Below are 26,022 nucleotides of genomic sequence, written 5' to 3' on the forward strand. Positions count from 1 at the left end.
AGATAAGGTACTTGGTAACAAGTGAGTACTGGAGAACAGAACTGGGATGTGATGAGCCAGCAGTGCTGCTGACAGGCTGAAACCCAGCAGGCAGCAAGTTTTTGGTTCCCCTGCCTGCTCTCTGGGTTGACATCAACAAAACAGAATTTTGTTGGCAGTGAATTATAGTTCAAAGCTGCACCCACAAAGCCACTGTAGAAGTGTTTCCATTTCAATCCATCAGAAACACCCTGGTCAGCCAGAATTAAAGACTTAAGTACCCTCCCAAGACAGTGAATGTGAGCAACTCAATAGATTCATCCCCATGAGCTTAGGTGAAGGACTAATATTAAAGAAATGCTTTTTGTTATCAAATCTTTCTAGTCCATTAGGACTTATCCAAGCATTCCATTTTCATTACAGTCCATGGTTTCTGAAATTTCGTCCTTGGATTTTCTGTCAATTGCTTTTGAAGAGCAGGACTGGGAAAGTAAGGCTGTGAGGAGGCATCTTTTAGCCTGTTGAGGGGTTTTTTTACCTCCTTTAAAGAGAAAATTACCATTGTGCAATATGCCTGAATGAGGAAATCTGGGGTCTCTGGACAAGCCTGTTCAGCCAGTTAACACCAAATTGCTTTCATTGGTTGTGCATGTCAGTGATTACTCTGCTGCTGAGCACTGGAGGAGCTGGAGGAGGCTGGAAATCAGCCCCGTTTATTATTTATTCGTCATTTTTTTGGGTGAGCACAGGGGTCAGAGCCCACGCCCCCGATTGGGCACTTGTGCACTGTGCACATCCTGGAAGCTGCTCTGACAGCTTTGATTCTTCCTACACACAAACTGTTGGTACAAGATATAATCTGGGAATGAAAGAGATGTGGACAGGATGACTGGGGACAGCTGCTCCCCAGAGACCTCCCCACTAAATACCCTGTGCCTTCCATGGCCTCGGGACAGGAGAGGTGTCAGGCTACAAAGAGGCACAGATGGAAGTGAGCAGGATTAAGCAGCACTGATTAACTATAAGTATTTTTTCAGTAATGTAATGGCACTTAAACAGGAGGAGGTGGGGATAAAGAAGGGAGGATTTGTCCTCAGCAGCTTCCATCCACCCTGAGGACGAGCCAGCTGTGACTGAAAGGGGTCACGTCTGTCTGTGGGCTCGTCCCTGGTGAATGTCACTTGGCTTCACACAGAACGGGTGCCAGTCCCTGCTCTGCCTCGCCTGCTTTAATGATTAAGAGAAGAAGACATCTCCTGTTGTACAGATGGACCTCGAACCCTCTTCAGTGAGCAGCTCTGGTAGGTTTTGTCTCAAGTTTATGCATTGCAAGAGATTTCCACTTTTTAACTAGAGTGCACCAGCATTTTTTCACTTCTTGTGCAGGCAGAGATGATTCCAGCAGCCGTTCATTTATTCCCTGCTGGCTCTCCTCTGGTGGTGAAGGACACAGGTGGGGAAGTTCTGCTGACCTCTAAGTGGAAAGACTTTGCTGACCACACAGAGTTCTCACTCTTTTTTTTAAAATCAAGTCTGAGATATAGTAAAGACGGATGAAGTGTAAACACAACTTAGCTGTAAGTTTCTTCTGATATAAATGGATGACAATGAATTTTTTTTGTTACAATTGGTACAATAACAAGAGCTCTTAGGAGGTGTAAAGGTACATTGAAAAGGATGCGTTGAAGAATCCATAATGTTGTGATCAGAGATCCATGGAAGCACCTAATGTGTAGCATAAGTGAGCTGGTTTCTCATGTTTTAATTAATCTGTGTCACCTAATGGGCTTTGGCTCAAACCAACAGTTAGTTTTATTTAACCTAGAATGCATGTTTTCTGCTGTCTGTTGTTTGTCTGTCCTCTCAGCTTCTTTCTCCGTGCTCGTGCAGTGCTCTGTCTGCAAAACCTGCTGTCAAAGTGATGATGCTGTAACTTGTTGAAATTGTATTGCTTATTCCAATTCCCCTCACCTCCTTAAATAACCAGTTATAGCAGAATCTGCTGACAAGTGCTTTCTTTAATTGTCCTCTCAATTTCAAAGGTATTGAGGGAGGTCCTGAGCTTTCCCACCCGGAGTAAAGGGAGCAGTGAGACGACCCAGGAATCCTGGATCAGGCCCCCCCGCTCCCCGCAATGGGCTTTATGTTCTCCGTTGCTTTTGCTGCTACCAAGCCTTCCTTGCACTTCACCATGTACTTACGGGCTGCACAAAGAACGCTGAGCTAATCCAAAAGAGAAGGAATTTCCAACTCCATTAACTTTTACTGTAATCTGAGAAAACTCTTTCCAGATTGTTTGTGGGCAAATAGCTCTTGTTAATGGCCAGAGTGGAGCTGGAAATATTGCCTTTCCTGCTGCCGCCAGCCCCCTGCCTGCTCAAAGCCAGCCCTCGCTCTGCAGCCCTGATTTCCAGCACATGAAAAAGAGGAGACAGAGTTCCAAGTGAGATATTTAAACTTCTGCAAGGAATGGTCTGGCTTTAACCATGGTTTTCCGCTTTATTTCTCCTATGGAAGCAGTGGTTCTGTGCCTGGAACAGGAGAAATCTACTCAGCAATAGGACACTTCCAGTTTGATAAAATGTAATTTAATTTAAAAAGTAATGCAAAGCCACCGTAACACGTAGGTACCAGCACTGCCCCTGAAATACCAGTGAGTTGCAGACCATTTTTCCAACACTCCCAGCTTGTGTGGGTGATTTTGGGGCTGATATATCCAGTTAAAGGAATTAGACTGCCAGTACATTTACCCTGCCTTCACTAGCAGACAAACACCAGCCAGTAATGACAGTCCATGTGTGCTCTGTGCAGGAACTCGGCACCCAGAGCAGCTGGGGCTACCCCTGGATCTCTGGCAGTGTCCAAGGCCAGGCTGGACACTCGGAGCACCCTGGTGTGGAAGGTGTCCCTGCCATGGCAGGGGAGAAGAGATGAGCTTTCAGGCCCCTTCCAGCCCAAAAAATTATATGATTTTATGGCCCACTGAGGCATATTTCTCAGCATCACTGCCTGGGTACAGGCTCCTTCTGCAGCTCCTTTCTGATAATGCCTTCGTTTTTCTGCCTCGTGGACAAAGCAGGTGGTACTAATTTTTTCCAAATTTTTTAAATTCTTATTACCTAATTCTGTATTGACATATTGACATGGAAAGTACAATTTTATAGCCAGTTAATAACCTCCTTTTTTTGTGTGTCCATGGAAACGGCTAACCAAGTAAAACTGCAGTATTTTAACTGAGCAGATACAATTTTATTCATATCCTGCTGGCTCTGCTGGCTCTCTGTGGAGGATGACAGTGGTGTGGATCTCTGGCCCTCATTTCCCAGTGTGGTATCCCAGCATGGATGGCATTTCCTTACACTCATTACACAGGAACATCATGGTTCTCAAATAAAATGTTAACACAGGGAATGAGTTGCTCCCTCAGGGATGGGAATGTACCATGAGAAAAACTTCTAAGAGGAGAAGAGTGCTGTTTTCATGAAGTCAAGTGCTGCACTTGGAAATGGGTAATAAAGGCTGGTTTGATTTTGTGTTTGTACTTGAAGCCAAAACTTCACCATCAAACTGTTCAGCCACCACAGGAAATTGGTTTCTTACAACAACTTAATTCAGCTGCATGCTTACTTCGGAAGAAATTTTTAAATAAAGCTGATCTAAAATAGTCTTCATCATCTTTTTTTATAATCACACCTGCAAAAAAAGTCAGAATCCCTAAATCTGCCATGGCTGTGAATATTTCCTAATTCTTTATACTTTTATAGGCTATGGTGAGAAAATGTTGCCCTCACAACATCAAGTCCTGACTTTGCTTCTTCATGCTGTGTACAAGATGTGTAAAGGAATTCAGAAATGATGCAACACAGAATATTTCCATGTCTGGACTTCTTGGATTAAGTCAGTAGGGAACAAGGATGTTTGATTTAGTTCCCTCAGTATCTTTAACTTTTATCTGCAAGTGAGCAGAATTACTTGCTTGGAAACCATTTGCACGCTGTGGCAATGAAATACAAGTTGGCAAAGTCTCCTAAAGGTGAATGTGCACACATCAGCCATCAGGAGTCTGGCCTCAAAAAAGGGCTTTTACTTTGCAGGTGGGTCCTGCCCGTTTCTGCATAAGTCATGGTGGAGATTATGTTTTAGGTCAGCAGCCTGATGAGGAGTGGCCCTGCCAGGTGAAGGAATGCCAGATGGCCTTTTTCCCCTCAGCACATTATGAAAGCTGAAAGAAAAGCATTTGGAGCTGTCTTGGATTGTTGAGAACTGGGGTAAACAGGACTAAACGTGCCACATAGTCTGTGAACAAACCCCAGCAAAATTAGTTTTGTACCAAGCAATACCAATTTTCCATCTTCTAACAGATTTTGACAGTTATTGTTTAATGTGGCTTGGCAGGGCATGAAAAGCTCTGTTCTCTAAACAAGACCCCACCTAATTGTTGACCAGCATCTCCTTTTCTGTTTCCTGTAAGTAGAGGCAGCTTCTCCATTGTTTCTGCCAAATGAAGAAGGCATTGAAATAACTCCTATGGCTAGATAGGCCTAGCAGAAATTTCCAGGGCAATCCTGGACAGTCCTTGCCCTGTACATTTTCTGTAGTCAAAGGACTCCAAATGTGCTGTGCACATGGTGGGCGCTGCCATTGGAAGAGCTACTGAAAGCTGAAAAGTGAGAAGAAACCACTCTGGTGAGAACTATGGGATTTTTAGACTGAACTCAAGTTCATCTGGCAGTATTTGGCAAAAATTTTAATGGACAAAAGACTTAAAAATTTAGATATTTTTCTTTTTTTTCCCCTCTTCTTCTTGCAAAATTTTTGTCAAACTTTTTTGGTACTTATTCAATGTTTGTGAGCCTGTCCATCTGTTTCCCTCACTTTCTCTTTTTGAGTGGAGGGCTGAGAGCCTGGCAAAGAGATAGACTCCAGATGTCAAGGAAAAAAAAAAAAGGAAAAAAATTCCAAGAACTGATCCCCAGCAGTGAATGTTCTGAATCAATGGACTCCATAGTCTAAGAGCCCACAGAGCCCTGCTCTATCTAACAAAGGCATTATCTGTGCCAGGAGCAATCCTGCCCCACTGTATTTGTACTCCAAGCTTATTCATATTCAGAGGAAGTGCCCTGGGTCGGTGAGTGCTCAGCTCTGTAACCCCAAGGTCAGGTTTAATTGCTCTAAAAGGTGGCACATGGCAATGAATGAGCTCTAATGATTTAGATAGTATCTATTTCACATCAAGAACTTTCCACTCTGACCAGACCCTAATCGAAAGTAATCTGAAAATTAGGGAAAATAAAAACCATGCCCACAATGACGTAAATACCTATTTCCTCGAATTTTATGCCCTAAATAACCTAATTCCTGGGAAGTTTAATTTTTCCCTTCTGCTAAATATGCAATTGCCTGGGAGAAATTATTGGTCATAATCAAGGTTTTTAAAGCTGCAACTGTTAAAATATTATCGTTCTACTAAGAATTTTGGAGGGGAAAGCAGCCAGTGTAGAGGGAGGGAGGGAATACCCCCAGGCTGTCGGAGTGAGTGTCCGTGGGAACCCTACTGGTGCAGTACCACTTTTTTAGATATGTGCAAGTTTAGATTCTATATATGATTTGCATATTTATGTATTAATGTAGTTACCTACATGCACTAATAAGATCCCCAGTGGGATATTGCTATATTATTTATGATTCCCCGATATGTGAAATGTCTGCTGAAGAGATGCTGAAGACTTCCCAGATGGGTTCAGGTAACTGTGGCACATCAGACATCTCCCACCCAGCCACTACCAGCAGGACCAGGAAGGACAGCCACACGTTCTTCCCAAATGCTTTGTCACACTTCAGACACAAATCCAGCCTGACCCAACCCTTCTGGACATGCTGTGCCCCGACTAACTGAGGGCAGTGCCTGAATTTGGTCGGGGAAACCGACAGGCACATAGTCCTACACCCATCTCTGCAGGGACTGTGGGATGTGGTTTGCAAGCAATTAACATATTGAAGTATTTGTTTGGAAAAGCAAGTGATTTCTTTATGACCTTGAGCCGTCAAAGACTAAGCATGCAATTAGTTCTAGCTGCAGTGAGGTATTTAAAGTCAAACATGTGTTTTAGGGCTTTGATAAATCAGGGCATAGCAGAAACAAATTTAAAAAAATATATATATACAGAGAGTATCGGGGAGAGTAATTTCAGACTGCAGCCCCGCTGTTTTTGCAGGTTACTCACGTTTCACAGATCTTTTGCGTAACAAGACTGTGCACCCTGGTGCCGTGATTGCTGTGCATGGACAAAGCTGCTCCTGCTCTGCCCCAGGCAGCGCTGGCAGAGCCCAGAGCCCTGTTGTGCTCAGCCCAGAGCCATGCTCTTCGGGCGGGGGAAGCTGCAGAAGCAGAAACCCAATTTACGTTGCCTTCAGGACAGGTGGAGAAATGTCTAGCTTAAATTTGAGTACCAGTTTTAGCAGAGGAAAATGATAACTATATGATCATTATGGAACTGGCACAGGGTGCCCAGAGCAGCTGTGGCTGCCTCATCCCGGGAAGTGTCCAAGCCAGGGCTGGGAGCATCCTGGGACAGTGGAAGGCGCCCCTGTCCATCATGGGAATGAGATGATCTTTAAGGTCCTTCCAGCTTAAACCAATCCGTGATGATTCTATAATTAGAACCATAAACAGCCTTAGGGGCACAAATAGTGATTTAGAACTTACCAAAGAGAATTTCATGTTTATTCATTTACAAATTAGTAGGGTTTAAACTTTCAACAATTTTTCCAGAAGGCTCGTCTGTGGGGAGGAAGGTGGCAGTGGCTTATGTGCTAAACTAAAAAGACCTCACAAGTCTCCACAGGAACAGTGAAGATTCAGAACTAGGAGATGTGTGCACATCCTGGCTGACTTGTGGGGAAGCTAAAGGGACCCCAGTCCTGCAGTGATCACCTCTGTGCCCAGCAGTGTGCCATGTGCACAACGGGAAACAAGACAATCCACTTATTTCAGCACTATTTAATAATTTTCTCAGAGTCTTCTGTCATGTTGAATCTTACACTTGTTACTATTTCTTCTCACCTGCATAATATCTTGGTATTGTGTATTTCTTTAGGTCTTTTCTAATATAAAGCCTTAAGGAAATATAAATGCAAGAAAAAGGAAAACAACCCCTATGCATGTTTCTTCACAAAAAGAAACACGGTGGACAATTAAGGGCCTGGAGAGGACCATGCCCTTGTCTGTGTGAAATGACAATCCTGCGTCTGGATGTCCTTTCTACAGACGATGGACCAGCAGCTGTCCCTGGGTGAGGAGGATGCTGCTGGTATGTGCAGTGTGAGTATGTGACTCCAAGGAGTAAAAAATGGGGCCATCCAACCACCCTACTGTGTTAAAATGTCCCTCTATTCCTTCCTCTGCTACTATTCAGGCATCTTGTTTCAAAATTGAAACATTTTAAACTATAACTTGCCTTTGCTGAGCTATTGATCCTGATTGTGTCTGAGGTTTTGGAGTTTCTCAAATACAATAAATGTGTTTATATGCAGTAGTCGGAGAGGAAATTACATGTGAAAGCACTCAATAAGGAGATGGTATTTTGTTGCAATGCTCCATAAACCTTGTGTTTACATGGGGTTTTTAAGGAGAATTCAAAGCATATCTCCTTCTTGTGATGCATCAACAAGCATATCAAATGATTGTTCAAAAACCTTGTGCTTTGTGCAAAAATAGAAACCAAATGGCTGAGTAATTTCCAAGAGGAAAAAACCCAACCTGCTATAGCAATTCCACGGTCTGTTTAAAACATCTTTATAAAACCTCTTAAATAATAAAACTCTACACTCCCAATTTTAAAAATCTACTGACTTTTTTGGGTTCATGTTTCTAAATATACAACATCAGAGGGCCTTGACAGGGACAGCATTTTTCCCCACTCCAAAGGTTGCTCCTATCTTTCTGCAGTTGCTCCTCAGCCCTTTCCTTGACATCTTTATGGTGCCATGGGACATCCCATGTCCCATGTTCTTGGCATTGCTTGGAAAAGACAGGAGAGAGGAGGGGATGAGAAGGAATTCAGTGTAGGTGAAGCTGAAGAAGGAAAAACCTAATTTATGTTGCCTTCAGGTACAGGTGGAGCAATCACTTAATGTAATCAGTTTATATCTTCACCATGAAGATCTAAATCAGTTTATATGTTCACCAGACCTTGCACTGAATCCTGCTGCAAGCAGATGAGAAGGTCTCACTCTCACAGGTGTCATATGCTTCTTGAACCTCCACGATTCTTAGCTGTCAGTCCCCAAATTTCCAGCCACCTCTCATTTTTGACTTCACACCTTTGCTGGGACATTCCAGAGCTACTCACCACCAAGCCAAGCTACGTAGCAGTCCATAGGCCCAGGGCTGGCTGTAGTAATCAGAGGAATCTTCAGTGATTTCAATCTGGCATATGGTTCTGTGTTTAATGCTGTTTAATGAAAGCTGCTTTACTCATGTGCATGTGTACACACACAATTTATGCCATATTTTTCCAATTACTTCCCTACAGCTGATCCCTCTCAAATGGAGCTCTGAGGTTGAGTGATGGTAACTCAAGGCACACAGGCTCCCTGCATGCACTTGTGATATGCAAAAATCTGTTACCGACAGAGCTGCCTTGTTGATAATTTTCCTTTGCAAGAGGCTGGCTGCTTAGATAAAGAGGAAGTGCCATGTAGTCCTAGACTCAAACCCCTGATATTTCCCTTGCTGAGCACTGTGTGACTGCCCCTGCACATGCAGGGATCTGCCCCAGGGTTCATGGGCGCTCCCTGATGCAGGCACAGCAGGCAGTGCAAGCCAAGCCCCAGATGCACTATACAGAGTCACCTTTCCCTAGCTCCATCCCCACAAAAAGCATGGACATCACATGTTCCAGCCTTTCACACCCGCAATTCCCCAAAACAGTACCAGGCTCAGGTTCCACTGCTGGAACTCCAGGAACATCATTCTGATGGCCAAAGCAAGCTGCTCAGCCCATGCCATGTTTGTCTGCAAGGAAATGGGATGTTTATGTTTATCCAAATTGATCCTGATGGATGACACTTTCGTTCCATTTAGCAGCTGCTTGGCCCATTTAATACCACAAGAGGAGATTAAGATCCAAAGTATGCACTGCTGTGTTATGAGTAGCAGCTGCTTAATAGCAGTAACACTGAATAGCAATTGCAAGTTTGGCTTTTAGCTATTGTTATTGTCTAAGGTTGGTTTGTTTTCCACATAAATAAATACATATCTATATATTAAATGAATATACCTAAGGGCAAAGTGATGTATTTCCAGATAAACCCTCCAACTGTTCTAGATTTCTCAACTGAATCATTCTGGAAAATAATGTCCAGGAAGAAGTACAATATGTCTTGTGAATCCACAGGTAGAGCCAAGCTCAAGAATTCCCCTATGGAGCTGTGCAGGAGGGCTGCAGCCAAATTGACCACCCAGGGTTCCAGCTGTCACAAATTGGCTCACAGGAAAGCTAAGCACACTTTTCCAGAAGGAATGCCACTCTGTCCTGCCAGCCTGCCTTAGGTACATGGAATTAGGTCATGGGATGCTGGCAAGAACAATGCTCCAAGGAAGTGCAAATCCTTCACCAGCAGCTCCCTGCTGGAATTGCTGTACGGACAACACATAATTCCTACCCTTTTTCACCTCCAGTGCCTGAGGTGGGGTCTGCCTTGGGAAAGGGACCTGGGCCAAGGTTTATCTCATCCAGCACAATGTGGCTGGGATGGAGACCCACAGCCTGGGATTGTCTGTTTATTTATGCCTGTGCAAATCCATTCTGTGCATGGGATTCCTGTGACTTCCAAGAACAGGCATGTACGTGGGAGAAGCCTAGTCCAACCAGGCAGTTACTAACCATTTGGGGCCAGAGGGGAGACCATTTTCAGATGGAAATCTCCTTGATTTCTGCATAAAAATAAATTACTGCTAGAATAGTTAGGGCCCTTTCATTACTGACTACACAATGAAGAAGTTCAACGTGACTTGGGACACTTCCAGGGATCCAGGGGCAGCCGCAGCATCTCTGGGCACCCTGTGCCAGGGCCTCCCCACCCTCACAGGGAGGCAATAAAAACTTTGCTATTGCAAGGATGCCTCAGGTCAATGTGAGGTTTGTAGGAATTTGGGGGGTCCTACCTGGAACACAGCCAGCGGGGCTCTGGAAGGAAATAGTGAGCATCAGGACCTCAATGGAAACAGGACTGCAACAAGGGCAGCAAGACATGGTGCTTTGAGAAGCATCAGGCACGAGGACTGAGTCACTGCATGAGATAAACATCCCCATCAGATGTTGTTTCCTCCTCATATGCTACTGCATCCAGCAAAAAACACACTGAAAACAAACAGCAGTTTCCTCACTGAAGTTAATTGCTTTGCTTGGGTCTATTTAATTCCCTGTTCAGTCTTATGCATTGGACAAACAAACTCAAGATTTAATATTCTCCTTATTTTAAACATTAAATCTTTTTTAAGAAATGTTTGTACAATGCTCTCAGGCACGGGGTGGGATTGTTGGGGTGTCCTGTGCACGGCCAGGAGTTAGAGTTGATGATCCTTGTGGATCCTTCCAGCTCAGGATATTCTGTGAATCCATGGCTCTTGTGTAATTCAAATCACATTTGTGTCATTGCTCAGATGATGGAGAATCACAACATGTTTTAGTTCTCCCTCTCTGCACATAGCTCAGATGGAAAGCCATGACTCTGAAGATCACACATCACTTTCTCTTTTGACCTTTGTCTCGGTTTGAAAGACAGGTGTCTGCTAGAGAAACCAGGGTGCTCCTTTGAAATGGAAAAAGTAAATCCGCTCCTCAAAGTTAGTATAATTTTGACATTAAGGGGATTTCAGGAAAAGGTATGGGGATAGGAATAGCAGGTTTTTACTAGTATGTATAACAAGGCAAACAAAACAACAACAACTATGAAATTAATAGCAAACAGAACAGGAACCCAGTTCCAGTCCTCGGCCGTGGGCACTTCCCTTTTGGTGCAGTTCCCGTCACAGCCGGCAGGGGGCGCTGGGCGGAACAGGTGCGATGATCCCCGCGCGGCTGCAGGGGACGCTGTGGGGCGGGCTCGGGTACCACACGGTAATGGCGGCCATATCCCAGACGGGAAGGGTGGAAAAGAGAGGCTTTGCTCACGAACCCTGGGGCAGCGTCGATCCCAGGGTGTCCTGGGAGGGCTGGAGAGGGGGATCCAGCAGCAGAGGATGAGGCAATTTCTGCCTCCGCTATAGCGGTGCTAGCGGTGATCCGAAGCCAACAGCGAGGGAGAGAGAGAGCAATGTGCCTTCCCTGCCTCCCCCCGCCGCTCCCCCTTTTACCTGTTTGTAATCTCGCGGTGTCTCTGTCCTTCCCTCCTAGAGAAACTCCCAAAAAGCAGAGCGGTTTGTTCCCCCTCCCCTGTCTCAATAGCCATCAATGCTTCTTTAGCAAGTCAATGGGAAAAATTCCACAGGCAACAGGTAAAAGAAAAATCAACCCTCAACACCTTTGTGGCTGGTGCTGGCAGTTGGTGGCCCTAAGAGCCATCAGCAACTTCCTGAAGCAGTCCTACACCAGGGTGGGTTGTTGCTGGAGATTTAGAAAAGCATTAGAGAGAATAATGGATTAAATGTGCAAATAGTCAGTTTAGGGTGGTTATCAAACGTCTCCATGATAGACAAACTGCAGTGGAAGTGCCTGGCAGGGAAACAGCCTTTTGGAGAAACTAAGGTGTGTACCTGGGTAAAAATAAAGGCTCCCTTGTCTAAAGAGCAGAGAAGTCACCGAATGTGATGAAGGTTTAATCCCTGCAGATGGTCTTTAGCCACAGCACCTTTATTCACTCCTCACCAGCATCTGTCGAAGAGCTGTCATCACCGCTGATGCCAAAAGCCAGGCAGGGAGCGATTTGTGCAAACCCCGAAAGATAACAAGCTGGTTAATAGTGATACTCCCTGTCAGCAGCCAGCTACTCTCAGCCAGACAGCTCCCCTTCAGGCCTGGGGAGCTCTTACCCACTGTGACAGGGCCCCACGGGTGGAATGTGGGGAAGAAAAGCCCCACACAAAGGCAGCACTTTGGGGCTGGACCGGGTCTGCTTCTGAGAGGCCACACAGTGACGGCAGATGACGAGGCTCTAATTAATATTTCATTCTCAGAGTGAGTTGTCCCTTGGGGGAAGTTAAAGGTTTGCACATTTTGAGGCAAAGTACGTAGGCTGGCGATCTCGAATTAAGAAAGTATGTTGAAAGGAGCTGCTGCAGTTTCTAACCCTGGGCAAGGGACGTGTAAACCATACAGCATTAGTGCAGTTTTAATTGTATAACTTGTTCTAGGTCCTATTTTAAGATCTGCTCCAATAAATTCATACACATGTGCTTCTAGAAAACCTTCACCCTTTCTTCCCTTTCTGTCTCCTCTGGATTCAGGGATCTGATATTCCGCTTTGTATGGAAGGTTTGTTCTCCAAACCAACCCACTAAATATGTTTGATGGCAGCAACCAAATGAAGTGGCTGTGGGCTGGAACTGCTGAGTTCAGCAAAGAAAGGGAAAAGAATGACCAGTGGAGCACAGTTTCTACTGCACAGCCACATGTTCCCTGCAGTCACAGGAGGGCAGAGTCGTTGAGGGACCACGAAGCAAAGGAGCTGTGGCCATAGCAGGAGTCTGGCCCACGGCGGCCACTGCCCAGCCAGTGGAGAAATGAGTGTGAACTCTTCTGTAGTCCAGTCAGGAGACCGAAGATGAGCCCGGGTGCCCTGGTGACCTCAGGAAGAAAGGGTTTCCCTTGGGCTGCTAAACAGAGCTCATAAATGAAGTAGGGTAAACATGAAGACTTTCAAGATATGTCACCTAATTGACTCCTACGGGACTGCTAATTATTTGATTGAGTTGAAGGTGAGAGGGAGACACGTGGTCACACACAGTCTGCAAACACCTGCAGTGTGTGGTGGAAGGAGTGAGCCAGGAGCAAGCCCAGTGAGACAGGGAGATGGACAGGGCACAGAAGTATGTGAAGTTTCACAGGAGAATGACCTGAAAATGAATCTCAAAGTGCATCTTCCCTGCAGGCTGAAAAGAGAAGAAAATCTAATTCATTATAATTATTACACTTTCAAGAGAAGAGGAGAAGTAGGCTTTCTCTTGTGATATGCAGAGAAAAACTTCCAAACAGTTTACACAAATGCTGTGAGTCCTGTGGGATGGGCACTGAGATCCATGGCAGATGGAATGGAATGAGCCCGCAGCGCCGGGTAGCATCGGGCCATGCTGGACATTCCCCACAGCCCAGGCAGAGCCTGCCCCTGCCGGGGGGAAAATGAATGTGAGGTCTGTGAGACTAAGGTGTGGTTGTGCCAAATGTCTACGTTGGAGTGATTCTTGTCAGTATAAAGACAGAAACAGCAGAAACACAAATGTGAGTAGTGGTTTAGCAGGAGCAGCCAACAGCCTCTCTGCTTATAAATGCAAACACCTCCCTGGCCGGGCCATACTTTGTGCATCGAGCAGCACGTGTATGAATTCCCAGGTACCAGTCACAGTAAAGGTGATACCTAAGGTGAGCCGATTGTCCCACACTGGCACTCAGGACCTCGTACCAGCCCCGGGCTCCTGCACAGGGAGGCTGGCACAGCGACTGTCCCCGCTTATCCCTGGATGGGAGCGGCAGCTCTGCACTGGCTTTCCATCGCGCGGTTCCTCCCGACTGCAGAACCCAAGCTCTGCGGCGTGTGACTGCGGGCGGCTCCGTGAGGCTGGGGCAGAGTCGGCGGTGGGCGCTGGGTGGGTGCCCTGGGTGGGTGCTCGCTTTCACCCGTCACAGCGCATCCTCAGCTGGTGATCCTGGCGGGTCCCTTCCAGCCCGGGATAATTTATGATCAGCCAGGGCTGCTCGCTTGTCCCCGAGCCGCGGGAGGTGCTCGGGAGGTTCTATTCCGCCGGGTCCCATTTTCCCGGCCGCAGCTGTTTCTAAACTGTGAACTCCCCCAGCTGGCGATAGCTCGATATCGCCACCAGCCACCGCACCCCTCACGAAATGTCCCTGCGAGAGCGGCCTGCGAGGATTCCTCAGAGCCACGGAGCGGGCGACGAGCCCTCGGCCTGGCCGGAGCAGGGTGCTGAGCCAGGGGCTGCACCTTGAGGCTGCTGGCGCCATCACAGGGGAACAGGTAACTGTGCAGGCTGCAGGTGGCTCGGGCCACTGCCAGAACAAGGTGTCCAAGAACAGGGAGCAGTGTGGGAGGTGGGAATGGCCTTGCATCAGCAAAGAGAAAAATGCAGGTTGCACATGTCCCTAAGGAATAAATGGTGAGGTGCGGCATGTTTTAATGAGCACACAAAAGGGGAAAGGCTGGAGCACCTGGTGACCGCAAGAGGGAGGAAGCAGAGGGAAACAGGCATGTGTGTTTGTCCATGGGAGGTGGATGATGTGCTGGGGGGTACATGGACCTTTGGGTGGACCGTGAGGTATCTTACCGGGACACTGCAGACCATGCCCAACTGACCAGGGCTTCTCGTGGTGCTGTACCAAGCAGAGGTGTGTAAGAGGGGACAGTTACAGTGGCAGCAGAGCCACTCCCTTTCTGTGCCAGCTGTGGGTCCCTGCTTGCTCCTTCACCCACCCTCGAGGGACCCCCGGCTTCGTCCCCACCCCTCCTTCACTGACCCCACAAAAAGGCCAGGCCCAGGCAATTGTGTACAAAACCTGAAATAGTTTTACTTTGCTTTCTTTCTTTTTTTTTTTTTTTTTACTTTTTTTTCTTCTTTTTTTAAACTTTGCTCTAGGTTTACTTAAGATTTTGTGAAGTCGATACAAGAGCATTTGATATGAATCGGTAAATAAAACACCGTCATAGATAGATAGCCACGATAAACTTTGTTAGAAATGTACATGTCGCGAAAAAATAATAATACTAATAATAATAATCATAATAAAAAAAGCAGGCGCGACACCCAGGCCAGCACGGCCCTGGTGGTGGCCGCGGTGGTGGCCCCAGTGGTGGCCCCGGTGGCCCTGGCAAACAGCGGCAGGTGGCTCTGGTTCCCCGCAGGCACCGCGCCCTGGTAATGTGTGTATATAAACAAAGCCCATAAGAAATGTACAAATATAAAAAGCTACAAACATTAATAAATTACATTGTCACAAAACACGGAAACACTCCACAAGGTGCTAGTAAAATAACTGTCTCCCTCCTCGTACAAGAAGTTACGCAAAGAGCTGGTACCGGTGGGCAGCGCCCGGAGAGACCCTCCCCGTATAAAAACCCGGCGGTGGTTATTCCAAAAGCTATGTACAAGCTACATTCTAGGAAAAGGGGCCCAGGGAAGCGGCAGTGCCTGAGGAGCACGCCCGCCACCTCCCTGGCTGACGCCTTGAGTCCTGCGCTCTCCTCCCGCCGTGGCCTCATGGCCCTCGCTGCCCCCGGTGCTGCCACCACAGCGGCGGCGCCCACCCTGCCCGCTCGCTGGGCGAGGAGAGGGGCCAGGGCCACAGCCGGGGCCGGGGCAGAGCGGGGACCCGACGCGCTCCTCGGTGGCCGAGATTAGTATTAACTTTTTGCGGCTAGTCGCTCTCAGCACTCTGAGAAAGGACATCTATATTAAAAAATATTTATACCAGGATTCTGTACAGTCTGACCGCTGAAAGTTAAAGGGATTATTGTGGTGGTGACCCAGAAGTGGGTGGCAGTGTGCCTGAGGCCACTAGAGCAGCAGCTTCCCGTTCCGGTGGATCTTCAGGATCTTGCCGAGCCGCTGCTTGGCCGTGGCCATCCCCTTCTTCGTACGCTTCCCTGGAAGGAGAGCAGGGTTGGGGTGAGCACCTATGCCCACCCTGCACCACCCCACAGGCACAGACCCTCCAGCTGCCTCCATGGCCCTGCTGCCAGCCCTGCCCAGCACCTTCGAGGACACCCACCAGTACCCTTCAGGAATGGGGCTGCTGGCCATAGGACAGGGCTTGGCTGGGAGCACAGCCCCTGGAGAGTCAGCCCTGCTGAGCTGGGGATACAGTGCACACCCACTCCTATGGACACATCCACACCTGCTCTGGGGGGGCACAGCTCTGCTGGGCACCCTCCTGTCCCCACAACTCTGCCGAGCACTCTCCTGTCCCCTCAGCTCTGCTGGGCACCCTATTGTCCCTGCAGTGCCAGCCCTGCTGCCCTGCACCCTCACCTGCCCTGGCTCACTGCTCATGGTCACCTGTTTGCCCACAAGTGGGTGACAGTCAAACCCAGCCCCACCAGTGCTGTCCTGCTCCTAAGGGAAAGGCTGCACACACAGACACACACAGACACACACAGACACACACATGCCCCACAGCTCTTCACAGCTCCAGGCTCCTGAACACCTCTCTGTCTTGGACCTGTTTCCCACCATTTCACCACAAAAGCACAATTCCAGGCAAATACATTCTTTCCACTCCAGTTCTGCAGAGAGCCACAGGTACCACCAGCTCCTGGCAGGACCTCAGCCCCTACCACAGGCTACACACATCCTGCCCTATGGCCATCCAAGCTGACAGGGCACTACCTCTAATCTGCTCCACATGAATACATGGAATTCAGGAAACATCTGCCACATTACCTCACTTGTCACTGGGGCCTTTCCCAGTGAGATCACACACAGTTTTCGTGCCATGCAGTGCCTGTCCCACATACCTGCCTCAGTTACACGTCTTAAGCCAAGTTCAAGTGGAGAGCAGGAGGTCCCAGCCCAGACTCTGGGACAGCCTCAGCTTTCCCGCTCTTTCCCTATAGCAGACAGCGAGCAACCTCTTCCTATCCCCTGTCTTTGGTTGTAGCTCTGTTACTCCCGAGGTTTGATATTCCTCTGCACCCTTGCAGCAGCTGTCCAGAGGGATCTGCAGTGTGCCCTGCTCTGTGTGTCCTGGGAGGACTGTCCTCAGCTACAGTCAGCACAGAGCTGGTGGACAGCCACCACCAACAGCACAGTGCCTGCCCCAGCCCTGGGCAGAACAGCCTTCATGGACACATCCTCCCCTGGCCAAGGCTCCCTACATCCATACAGGCTGTCTGGGATGTGACCCTGCAGGTGCTCCTCCTGAGCTGCGGCCGTGTTGGGCAGTGCTCCTGTCCTGGGATACCTCACACCCTGCAACCAACAGCCCAGCAGAAAAGCACCTATTTGGCCCCCCCAGTGCTAGGACAGTCAAGGCGACGGGCCCTATCCCTGACCAGCTCTGACTTGCATCCACACACCTGTATCTGTGCATGCCCACACCACACACGGCAGTGGAGGCCCTGCTGAGGGCTCGGGTTCCATGGCCCTTCACCCTTCCCCACTCCTGCACCACAACCCAGGCGTTTCCTGGTACCTTTGGCGGAGGCATTGTTCTGCGAGGATGATGAGGGTCTCCTCTGTGTGAGGAAAACACCAGGTGCCATCGGCTGCGATCCCCTGTTAGGCTGGGCGACCCCAAAGGTGCTGGCCCCTGCGGTGTACTCGTGATCTGTGAGGCTGCTGGCCTGTGACTCCAGCTTCGGCTCGGGGGAGCTGCCTTCCTGAGCCACTTTGCTTGCGTTGGGGGCTGACAGCTTCTTTTTGGTATTTTTTTTCTTCTTGCCTTTTTGTTCCTCCTTTAAAATGACAAAGATGAAGCTCAGATTAATCCCCGGAAGACCTTTAGCTAGGGCAAGGGCCAGCAGTGTTGCTTAGGGTCCTGATACGACACCCCAGGAGTTGGCCACGGACAAGCGCTCGGGGGCTGCTCCGGCACGTCTGGCTCACAGCTGCACACACACGTTTGCCTCTCGTGCCTCTACATCCTCGCTCTGTGCGGGGTCTCCTCGTTCCTTACCACTGCGGCGAGTGGGAGCCAGCGGGGGCCACACCGACACCGCCCTGGCACAGAAGCGTGGTCAGCATGGGCAAATCTTTCCATCTTCCACAAAAACTGGCACCTCCTATCTTCAGGGATCTTCACACCCTTGCACAACAGCATGAAGGATATTAAACATCCCACTGATCCAGCCTCTGCTTCCTGCTAGGACACACACATCATCTCCTGACCTGTAACTGCACCTGAACATGCACACTGGGATGGCAGAGGTCTGCTGCTGTTCTGTGTCCCTTGTCTACTTTCAGTTCCTTCTTCTTGAAACCCTGCCACCATCCTTAAAGCTCTTCTACTCAACAGTCCACATCGCAGAAGCCCAAAGCCACCACAACCTGCATCTCCACCAGCTTGCTGAGGTGCCTCACCAACCTCACTCCAGCAGGCCTTGTCACCTCAGCATCTCACCAGGTCATCTTTATGGGGCTTCTCTGACCCCTTCAGAAACTAGACACTTACCAAACATCCAAACTGCCCCAGTTCCTTTCCTAAACTGACCCTTTGTTCACAGTTCACCAAACGTTTGGAAGCAAACCCTGACACTTCCCAGCAGCCAATCTTCACAGACAAGCAATCGCATCAGTCAGGCTCTCAAGTACACATCAAGTACACTCCTTTGAGGCAGCCTTCTCCTGTTCTACCCCAGTAGCCATTCTCACTCCCTCATCCTTCCCTGTGCTTTTCTCTGTCCCTTGCTGCCTTGTGACATGCTTAGGTGTGTTGTGACACTGCTGGGTTTGGATTCCATTTACTTCCCTGAGGCTGTAGAGCCTCGTGTCACTGGCAGGACCAAACACTACGCAGGGCTGGCCCAGCACTGGGCTCGGGCACAGCTCTGCTGCTGGGCACAGGGCTCTCCTTTGCTGACAGCCCCTCCTCCCCAGGCAACCTCTCACCTGCTGTGACAGCTTGGCAGCGGCAGCAGCGAGTCCAGTTTCGATGGAGGCCACTCTCGTGCCTTCTCGCACTGGCCTGTCCTGCCGGGGCACCGAGGGGCCAACGCGTGCTGCAAGGAGAGCAGAGGCAGGTGAGGGGCAGGAATGTGCCTGTGGGAGCAGCACAGCCATCACAGGGCAGCAGGCTCTGCCCTGCTCAGCCAGGAGAGATAGGGACAGCCTCTGCCCTTTCCATTCCCCAGGTGCGAGTGAAGGCACAAGAGCCAACAGCCTCTGGGCACAGTGGCACAGGCAGAAGCTGCTGATAGAGATGTCACACAGCTGAGCAGCTCCACAGCCACCTGAATCCAAAGCCACACAGGTTTGTGCCCACATCCTGGATTACGAGTGTCATTTCCAAAGGGATAATGCTCACCTGCTCACCAGGAGAGGACATGCAAGGCCACAAGCTGATGAGTCCAAGCATAGGCTGCTTGTCACACACAGCACACACAGAGGGTGCCCTGTTCATGGGCCACAGAGGTCAAAGGGGTCTAGGGGCCCTCTCGCCTGTCACTGTCCTTGGTGAGCTCCAACAAACCCAGGGCAGACCAAACCCTTCCAGATCCTGAGCTTCAGCTGAAGCTGGAGGAGACTATGCCTGCTCTCTCAGTATTCCCAGTCCACTCCTGAAATCCACGGCAACTCAGCTGTCCAGGAATTGATTCACTGTTACACCACTGCCAAGGTGGCAACCAAATGATCTATCACTAAGAGTGTGAGGAAAAATAAACCGACCAAGGAATTAATTTCTCCTGCCAGCTGATTGCCGGAGGAAGGCTAAAACTGCTTGGCAGGAATCCCAGCACTTGGATCACCTCCCACTGCCATGGAAAGAGTTAATCCTTCACGTGTGCTAATGAAATCACTCATTATGTGTTACAGATTCCACACTCCTTGAAAAATGGCAGAGTTTTAGAGATTTAGCCCAAATCTGGGCATCACAGACCACATGGACTTACCTGTCGGACTGTAAGGGGCATCATCTGAATTTTTCCTTTTCTTTGATCGGGATTTGAATACTGGATTATCTTCATCTGATTCGAGAGAAGGGTAAACTACAGTAGGAAACAAAGGCAAGAGTTTCAGGTTAGGAAACAGCTCTACCCTGCACAGAGGCCCCTTACTCTGTTCAGGTGCAGTGACCACAGGCACAGAAGCACTTCTGTCACAGCTGTAACACTCGAGACTTTCCTCTGCTCTCATCCACACATTACTACTGGGATGTGTGTAGTGCTGTCATGAAACTGTGACTGTCTCTCTGTATTCCTCTATAATCACACAATATCCTGAGCTGCAAGGGAGCCACAAGAATCATCTAGTACAACTTGGTTGCCCAGAGAAGCTGTGGCTGCTCCACCTCTGCAACTATCCAAGGCTAGGATGGACAGGGTCTAGTGAAAAGTGTCCCTGCCCATGGCAGAGGGTGGAACTAGATGGCCCTTGAAAGTCCCTTCCAATCCAAACCACTCTGTGTTTCCATGTGGCCATTTCTGCTGCAGATGCTTGCCTTCTCTGCCAAAATAGCATTAGATCCCTTTTTCACATACAAATTCAACTTCCACTCCTCTCAGCTGGAGGTTTAATTGCTACTGTGCAGACAAGGACATTTCTGTCACAAGTAGCAGTACCTGAGCCACATTTCTAGGACAGTCCCCTGTTTCTGGGTTGACTGCTGCAGTTTCGGGGGCTCTCCATGTTTCTTGAGAGTTTGTCATTGTGCCACACCTCAAATCCAGCCTGCCAGAATGTCTGAGTGACCCTGGGCTCTGCAGCCAGTCTGCCATCACGTCTTTGCTTCCTTTCCTGTGCAGATCACTGTTCCATACCCGGCTGATCCAAGGGTGGCAGAGCAGAAGGAAGCACCCATGAGCAAAGGGACATTTGCCAACAGGCACACGTGTGTCCATGCAGCCCCAGGCACACCCTCATTCTGCTTCCCTCCTACTCACCATAATCTGAGTCCTTAAAACAGGCATCCAAGTGGTCCTGGTCCTCATCGTAATCCTCAATATCAATGCTGTTCTTTGTGCTTTTCTTCAGCAGCCGCTTCCCAGCGTTTTTGTTGCCACCACCACCAGGTTTTTTTGAGTTTTGTGTGGAGAAGGAGTTGTTCTTCGCCTGATTGGTGCCCCACGATGTCTGCAGGCAGGACTCTGAGGCCTGGAGGTTTGCCATGGAGAGCATGCCCTGGATGGCTTCCTGCGTGCTGGGGGAGGCAGGTGGCTGGCTGTGGGACACAGGGACAGATGCCGGAGCACTCGGTGATTGCAGAAACACCAACCTTTGGCAGGCAGCTCACTCCTGCCATGGCACTTGTGCTAGGAGAGACCGTCTGATTCCTCTGAGTAGCTGCACATACCACCAGGGCCAGTGGGGAATTTTATGGGACAGGAATACCACAGAGAGCACCTCAGATATGGGGGTGATGGCCCAGGAGCCAGGGAGATGTGGGCAGATCCCTGGGGCTGTCAGTGCTCTGGGCAGAGCTCAAGGAACTTCCCAAAGCCCACAGCAGAATTCCTGACAGAGCAGTGTCTCTATACCAACTATCATCATCATCCTCCTTCTCTTCCTCCTCCTCATCAAAATCTTTAAATATCTGTCTATCTGTCTGTCTATCTATCTTTAATAGTGTTATATTTCTGTACTACCAAGTCATCCTCCTCATCTTCACATTTGAATAGTATTATTTATAGTCTATACTACCAGCTCCTGTAAAAGGCGAGCTTATGCATCAGCACTGGTGGGGGGTGTCATGGGGGGCTCTGCCCGAAACTGCCTGGAAGTTTTTGGTCCCAGTTCACATCATGGGCTGTCACCATTCCAGGAGCTCCTGGAAATTAATTCTGAGACTGGCAGAACACATTATCTGGTATTTCCAGAAGTCTGAAATTTGGGCAAGTAGTGAAATGCAAAAAAACCCTTGCTGTGGCAATAATATTTGTTACACTTGTTACACATTTGTTCTGCAATAGAAGCCACAAACATACAAGAGAATTATCAGCACCATGTCACGTTCTCCTACTTGAGCTTAATCTGGGTTCTGAATAATGTACAAGACCATAAAGGAAGTTTCTGGTCACTAATGGCATTTAGTCATAATCCTGAAAATGAGTAAAGACTAATGTCAGTTCACAACTCAACAAAAAGAACATAAAAAAACTTATTTAGGAAAGAGACATTTAAATCCCTCCAATATCATGCCTTCTCCTCTGCCTTCTCCGTGGCAAAGAAATATTTTGCATCATCTACAAGGAATTATCATATTTTCTTCCAGCCTTTTTCCCTGAACTGTTTTTCCAAACACTGGACTCTCAAAACACTGCAAACAGACCATCAAATACTGACCACTAAATGGGCAAATCAGAGAGGAACTGCCTTAAGCAACACAAATTTCAACAACTAAATGGTGGGATATGATCAAAAACAGTGGTTCTGAGAGTCAAACACCATCCTGAGAATGGGGAAATGTCTCAGAGCTGCACATGAAGCAGAGTGTTTCTCATTACGGCATGTGCCTGGTGTGCTTCCATCAGGAGTATTTCAGTTTTCTAAGCCAAAAAATTCAAGAAGACTCAGGAAGCAATTTTGAAGCTCTGGAAGAGCCACATCCCCTTTCTGTAGCTTCAGCAATGATTTTTAAAAAACACATTTATGGAAGTAAACTATCAGTGAGTTACAATTTTGGCTTAGAAAAACATTTTAAAAGAGTATTGGAGCAGGAACAATGCAGCCAAAGTGCTTCTGCCCCTGCTGTATCCCCCCAGCCACCTCCAAACACACAGGAGGTGGCACTGGGGGGTAGCTCAGCCTTGCCTCCAGCCCAGCAGCCTTCTTGTCCTGTCCTCGGACTGACAGCGGCTGTTGTGAGTGTACAGAGAGGAGGACACTCTGACAGACACACCCAGACACAAGCAGGGCTTGTGCCTTCATCTGGCTTGTGGCAGCCCTGGTGTGGCAGCAGGACCAGTGCAGTGCCCGCCCCTGTGCTGGCACTGCTGAGGCATCACCTGGAATCCTGGGGTCAGTTTTGGGCTCCTCATGTCAAGAAGGACATCTAGGGGCTGGAGCATGTCCAGAGAAGGAAGCAGATCTGGAGAAGGGCTGAAGGATCTGGGAAAGGGGCTCAGTCTGAGGAAAGGAGGCTCAGGGGCACTGTGGTACCCAGGCTTGCCATCCTATCCTTGGCATGTCCCAGAGCAGGTGGAGCAGGCAAACAGCTGTGCTGGGGACAGGACCAAGCACTGATGGACTCAGGTTTTACCTCGTCAGTGAGATGGGCACAGGAATGGTCCCAGCACCCTGCATCATGAAGGATATTGTGTAGGGAGCCGGTGCCTTGCTTTGAACCACCAACTCTACCACTGCCATCCCTCTCCAAGGGTTCACCCTCTCTAGGCAGATCATCTCCTTCCTCCCATTGGCAATTACTGAGTCTCCTACCTGTATCCTCATATTTAGAAACTGAATTTATAATATTTCAGCAGAGTATTACTGATTGAGCGGTGGCTCTGGAGAAGTCACCATTGTATAAAACTAAAGAACTACAACAATTTCAAGTACAAACCCAGTGTTTTCTTCCATTTCTGAGTCAGACCTGGACACAAGTCATTTCTTTCAAGCTCAGGTGATGACCAGCCCTCCAAGCCTTTTCCATATTCTATTTCAGTTCTTTCAGCCTATTCACACGCTCACAGCAGCCTTTCTGCAGGAGATCTGTCATTCCCTCTCCCTGTCTTGCTGACACACATAGTTGAGCTGTAATTCTCTAGAGCGCTCTAGGTAATGCCATCAGGGCCTCTGCAGTGGCCAGCTGCTAGTGACAGCCCAGTATTTTACAGAATAAGGTTTGCATGATTCAGATAAGGCCACTACCACAAAAAGCCCTGACCTGCTTCCCAGTGACTGCTGGGATCCAGTAGTGGTCTGACAGGGATGCAGGCACTGACTGCTTGTGTGAGAGGAGATCCCACAGTGACACAGGGCCGCTCCACAGCATCCACAATGTACACATACAGATCTATAAATACACACATGCCCTACCCTTCATCTGCCCTGCAAGAGGAGAAAGATGGGAATTGTTCCTGAGAGTCAGACGTGACCACACTGGCCTCATGCTGTGACACAGCGTGTTTGCATATCATGTTTCTTCCACTTTATTTTCAAAAAGCACGTTATGGCCATTTGAAAAGCCCAGCGTAATTATGAAATTAAACACAGTAATTACATTTACCAGGGGCTTTTCCCAATCAAGATGCAGCACACACTGCCAAAATGCAGCATTTATCACAGAGCCAGCATTGGTATGAGACATTCCCAGTGAGCCACTCCACACAGAGCAGTAACTCAGCCGAGACTGGTGACGGGGCTGTGTGTGGGACTTTGATTTCAGAAACTACAGAGCCTTCAAACTCCCTGGGTACAGCGCTCAGGCTGTGGGGGGAAAGCAAAGGCCTGAGTCCTGCTCTATTCTGGTTTAACTCCTTGCAGACAGCAAAACATACCCCAAGCAAGGCAGACAATGATCAAGGACCATTTCAAAGCACACAGTGAGCTGTGTTATCCACAGAATGGCCAGCAGTGTGCACAGGGCCATGGAAGATTTCTTTAACTTCTTATAGGAATTGATAAATTTTCTTTTTTTATACCAAACTTCCAGCATGGGAGTTTTATTAGCCCGGCACTTTATTACAGCATCAGACACACCTAACTGTTTTTTGATGTGTCTAATCAGCTGCCAAAATGTAAATGTAAAGTCAACAAAAACATCCATCCCATCATGGACCACAATGCAGAATGGCCAAGGAATTCACAGGGATGGTCAAGCAGACAAGTGTTAATGGGATTATTTCTTTCTACCACTCACTGTTTGGATCACTGCAGGATCTGGTGCTGTACCTTACTGGCCATAGCCCAAAACATCCAGCATCAGTTTCCACATTCCACATAAGACACCACTAAGCCGAGGCAGATATTTCCATTTCAGGTACAGAAGTACTCACCAAAGAGTTTGCTTTTTTCTCCAAGCCTCATTTTTTGGTGAGAAGACGAATGATAACCAGAGATGGGAGGGAAGGAGGGCAGACAGTTTCCTATATCTTTCTTTCAAACACCTGGTATTTGTGGCACCTTAGAATGCCTTATGGGAGAAATGCTGGCCATTTAGATTACTTTATTACAATCTCACTACATTAAAAACCATAATTCCCACTCTCAAGCTGCAGTCACTGAACTCTCTCCTTTTGAATTATTCATCTATTACAGCATTATTGCTAAAACTGATCTTCAGCATCTACAGATGCGAAATCCTTTATTCGTTCAAATTACACCGTCAAGATCTTTCCTCTGTCTCCCTCCAGATCACAAGATAAAGGAAGAGTTGGCTTACTGGAGAAAAAGCAATTAACAAGCTGCAAAATTCCTTCTCACTCACACACAACCACAAAAGAGCAATTTTGTTCACAGGTAAGAGGGAAAAGCAGCCCCTGGTGCATACCTGTTGGTGTTATACTCTAAACCCCCAACTTCCTTGCTTGCCTGCAAAAGATCAAGAATTCCTGCTGAACTTCCGCTCTCTTTCTTTACTTTGGAATTGCGTCCCGGTTTTGCCTCTGTGTCAATGTGAAGTAAATCTTCATCTGATGAGTCCTCACTCTGCAAAAACAAGGAAAGGGCTAAAAAAGGTGGAAACCCACTGAGCTGGTCCCTAAGAACTTCTGCAGCCTGCTGTTCCTCCAAAGACATGGCCTAGCCTTTGGAATTTACTTTCTTTAAACAAAACAAAACAAACAAACAAACAAAAAAGCAAAACAAGACACCAAGTACATGGTAAAAATCCATTTCCTTGTAGCCTGTAGGTGTGGTAGGTTTTTCTTTCCTTTTCCAAAGCTTTGAGGTCTGATCTTGTTCATGGGATCAATTCCCTTTAATGAGTGTTTCCATTCCCACAGCAGCAGACTGGGAGGGTCAGGCAGAGGAATGGGACAGATAAGTAGGAACAGTGTCACGTGAGGCTCTGGAAGGGAGCTGCTTACCTCTGGCCCTCTCTCTGGGGCTGAGATTTCTAGGCACTGTAGTCTGGTGCCTAAGAAAAGTTTTTTCCCCTTCTTGCCCTGCTTTCAGGCTGCTACAGCACCAGCCCTTACTGCTTGGGGTGCTAATCTGTTGTCTCCAGGGACTCCTTCCTTGGGCTCCTACCCAGCCACAGAGCTCAGGTACCTCAGACA

The 26,022-nt window shown here is 48.2% G+C and overlaps 1 protein-coding gene across 3 annotated transcripts in view; it reads right to left on the reverse strand.

Annotated features, from left to right (window-relative positions):
* Positions 1-14,692: 14,692 nt before the first annotated feature.
* The window catches only part of PHF2 (PHD finger protein 2), a 53,536-nt gene continuing 42,206 nt past the window's right edge, over positions 14,693-26,022 (reverse strand). For 2 of the 3 annotated variants that reach the window (XM_014891444.2, XM_088171731.1), the window contains 6 exons: positions 25,293-25,450; positions 20,746-21,023; positions 19,756-19,851; positions 18,755-18,864; positions 17,340-17,601; positions 14,693-15,792 (listed from right to left, as the gene is read on the reverse strand). In XM_014891444.2, the coding sequence (XP_014746930.1) occupies positions 15,704-15,792; positions 17,340-17,601; positions 18,755-18,864; positions 19,756-19,851; positions 20,746-21,023; positions 25,293-25,450 (993 nt within the window). In that variant the 3' untranslated portion in view covers positions 14,693-15,703. The remainder of the gene's footprint in view (positions 15,793-17,339; positions 17,602-18,754; positions 18,865-19,755; positions 19,852-20,745; positions 21,024-25,292; positions 25,451-26,022) is intronic. The other variant, XM_088171733.1, reaches the window with a different exon arrangement.

This window comes from Sturnus vulgaris, chromosome 11, assembly GCF_052056855.1.
Source record: "Sturnus vulgaris isolate bStuVul1 chromosome 11, bStuVul1.hap1, whole genome shotgun sequence".
Taxonomy (NCBI): domain Eukaryota; kingdom Metazoa; phylum Chordata; class Aves; order Passeriformes; family Sturnidae; genus Sturnus; species Sturnus vulgaris.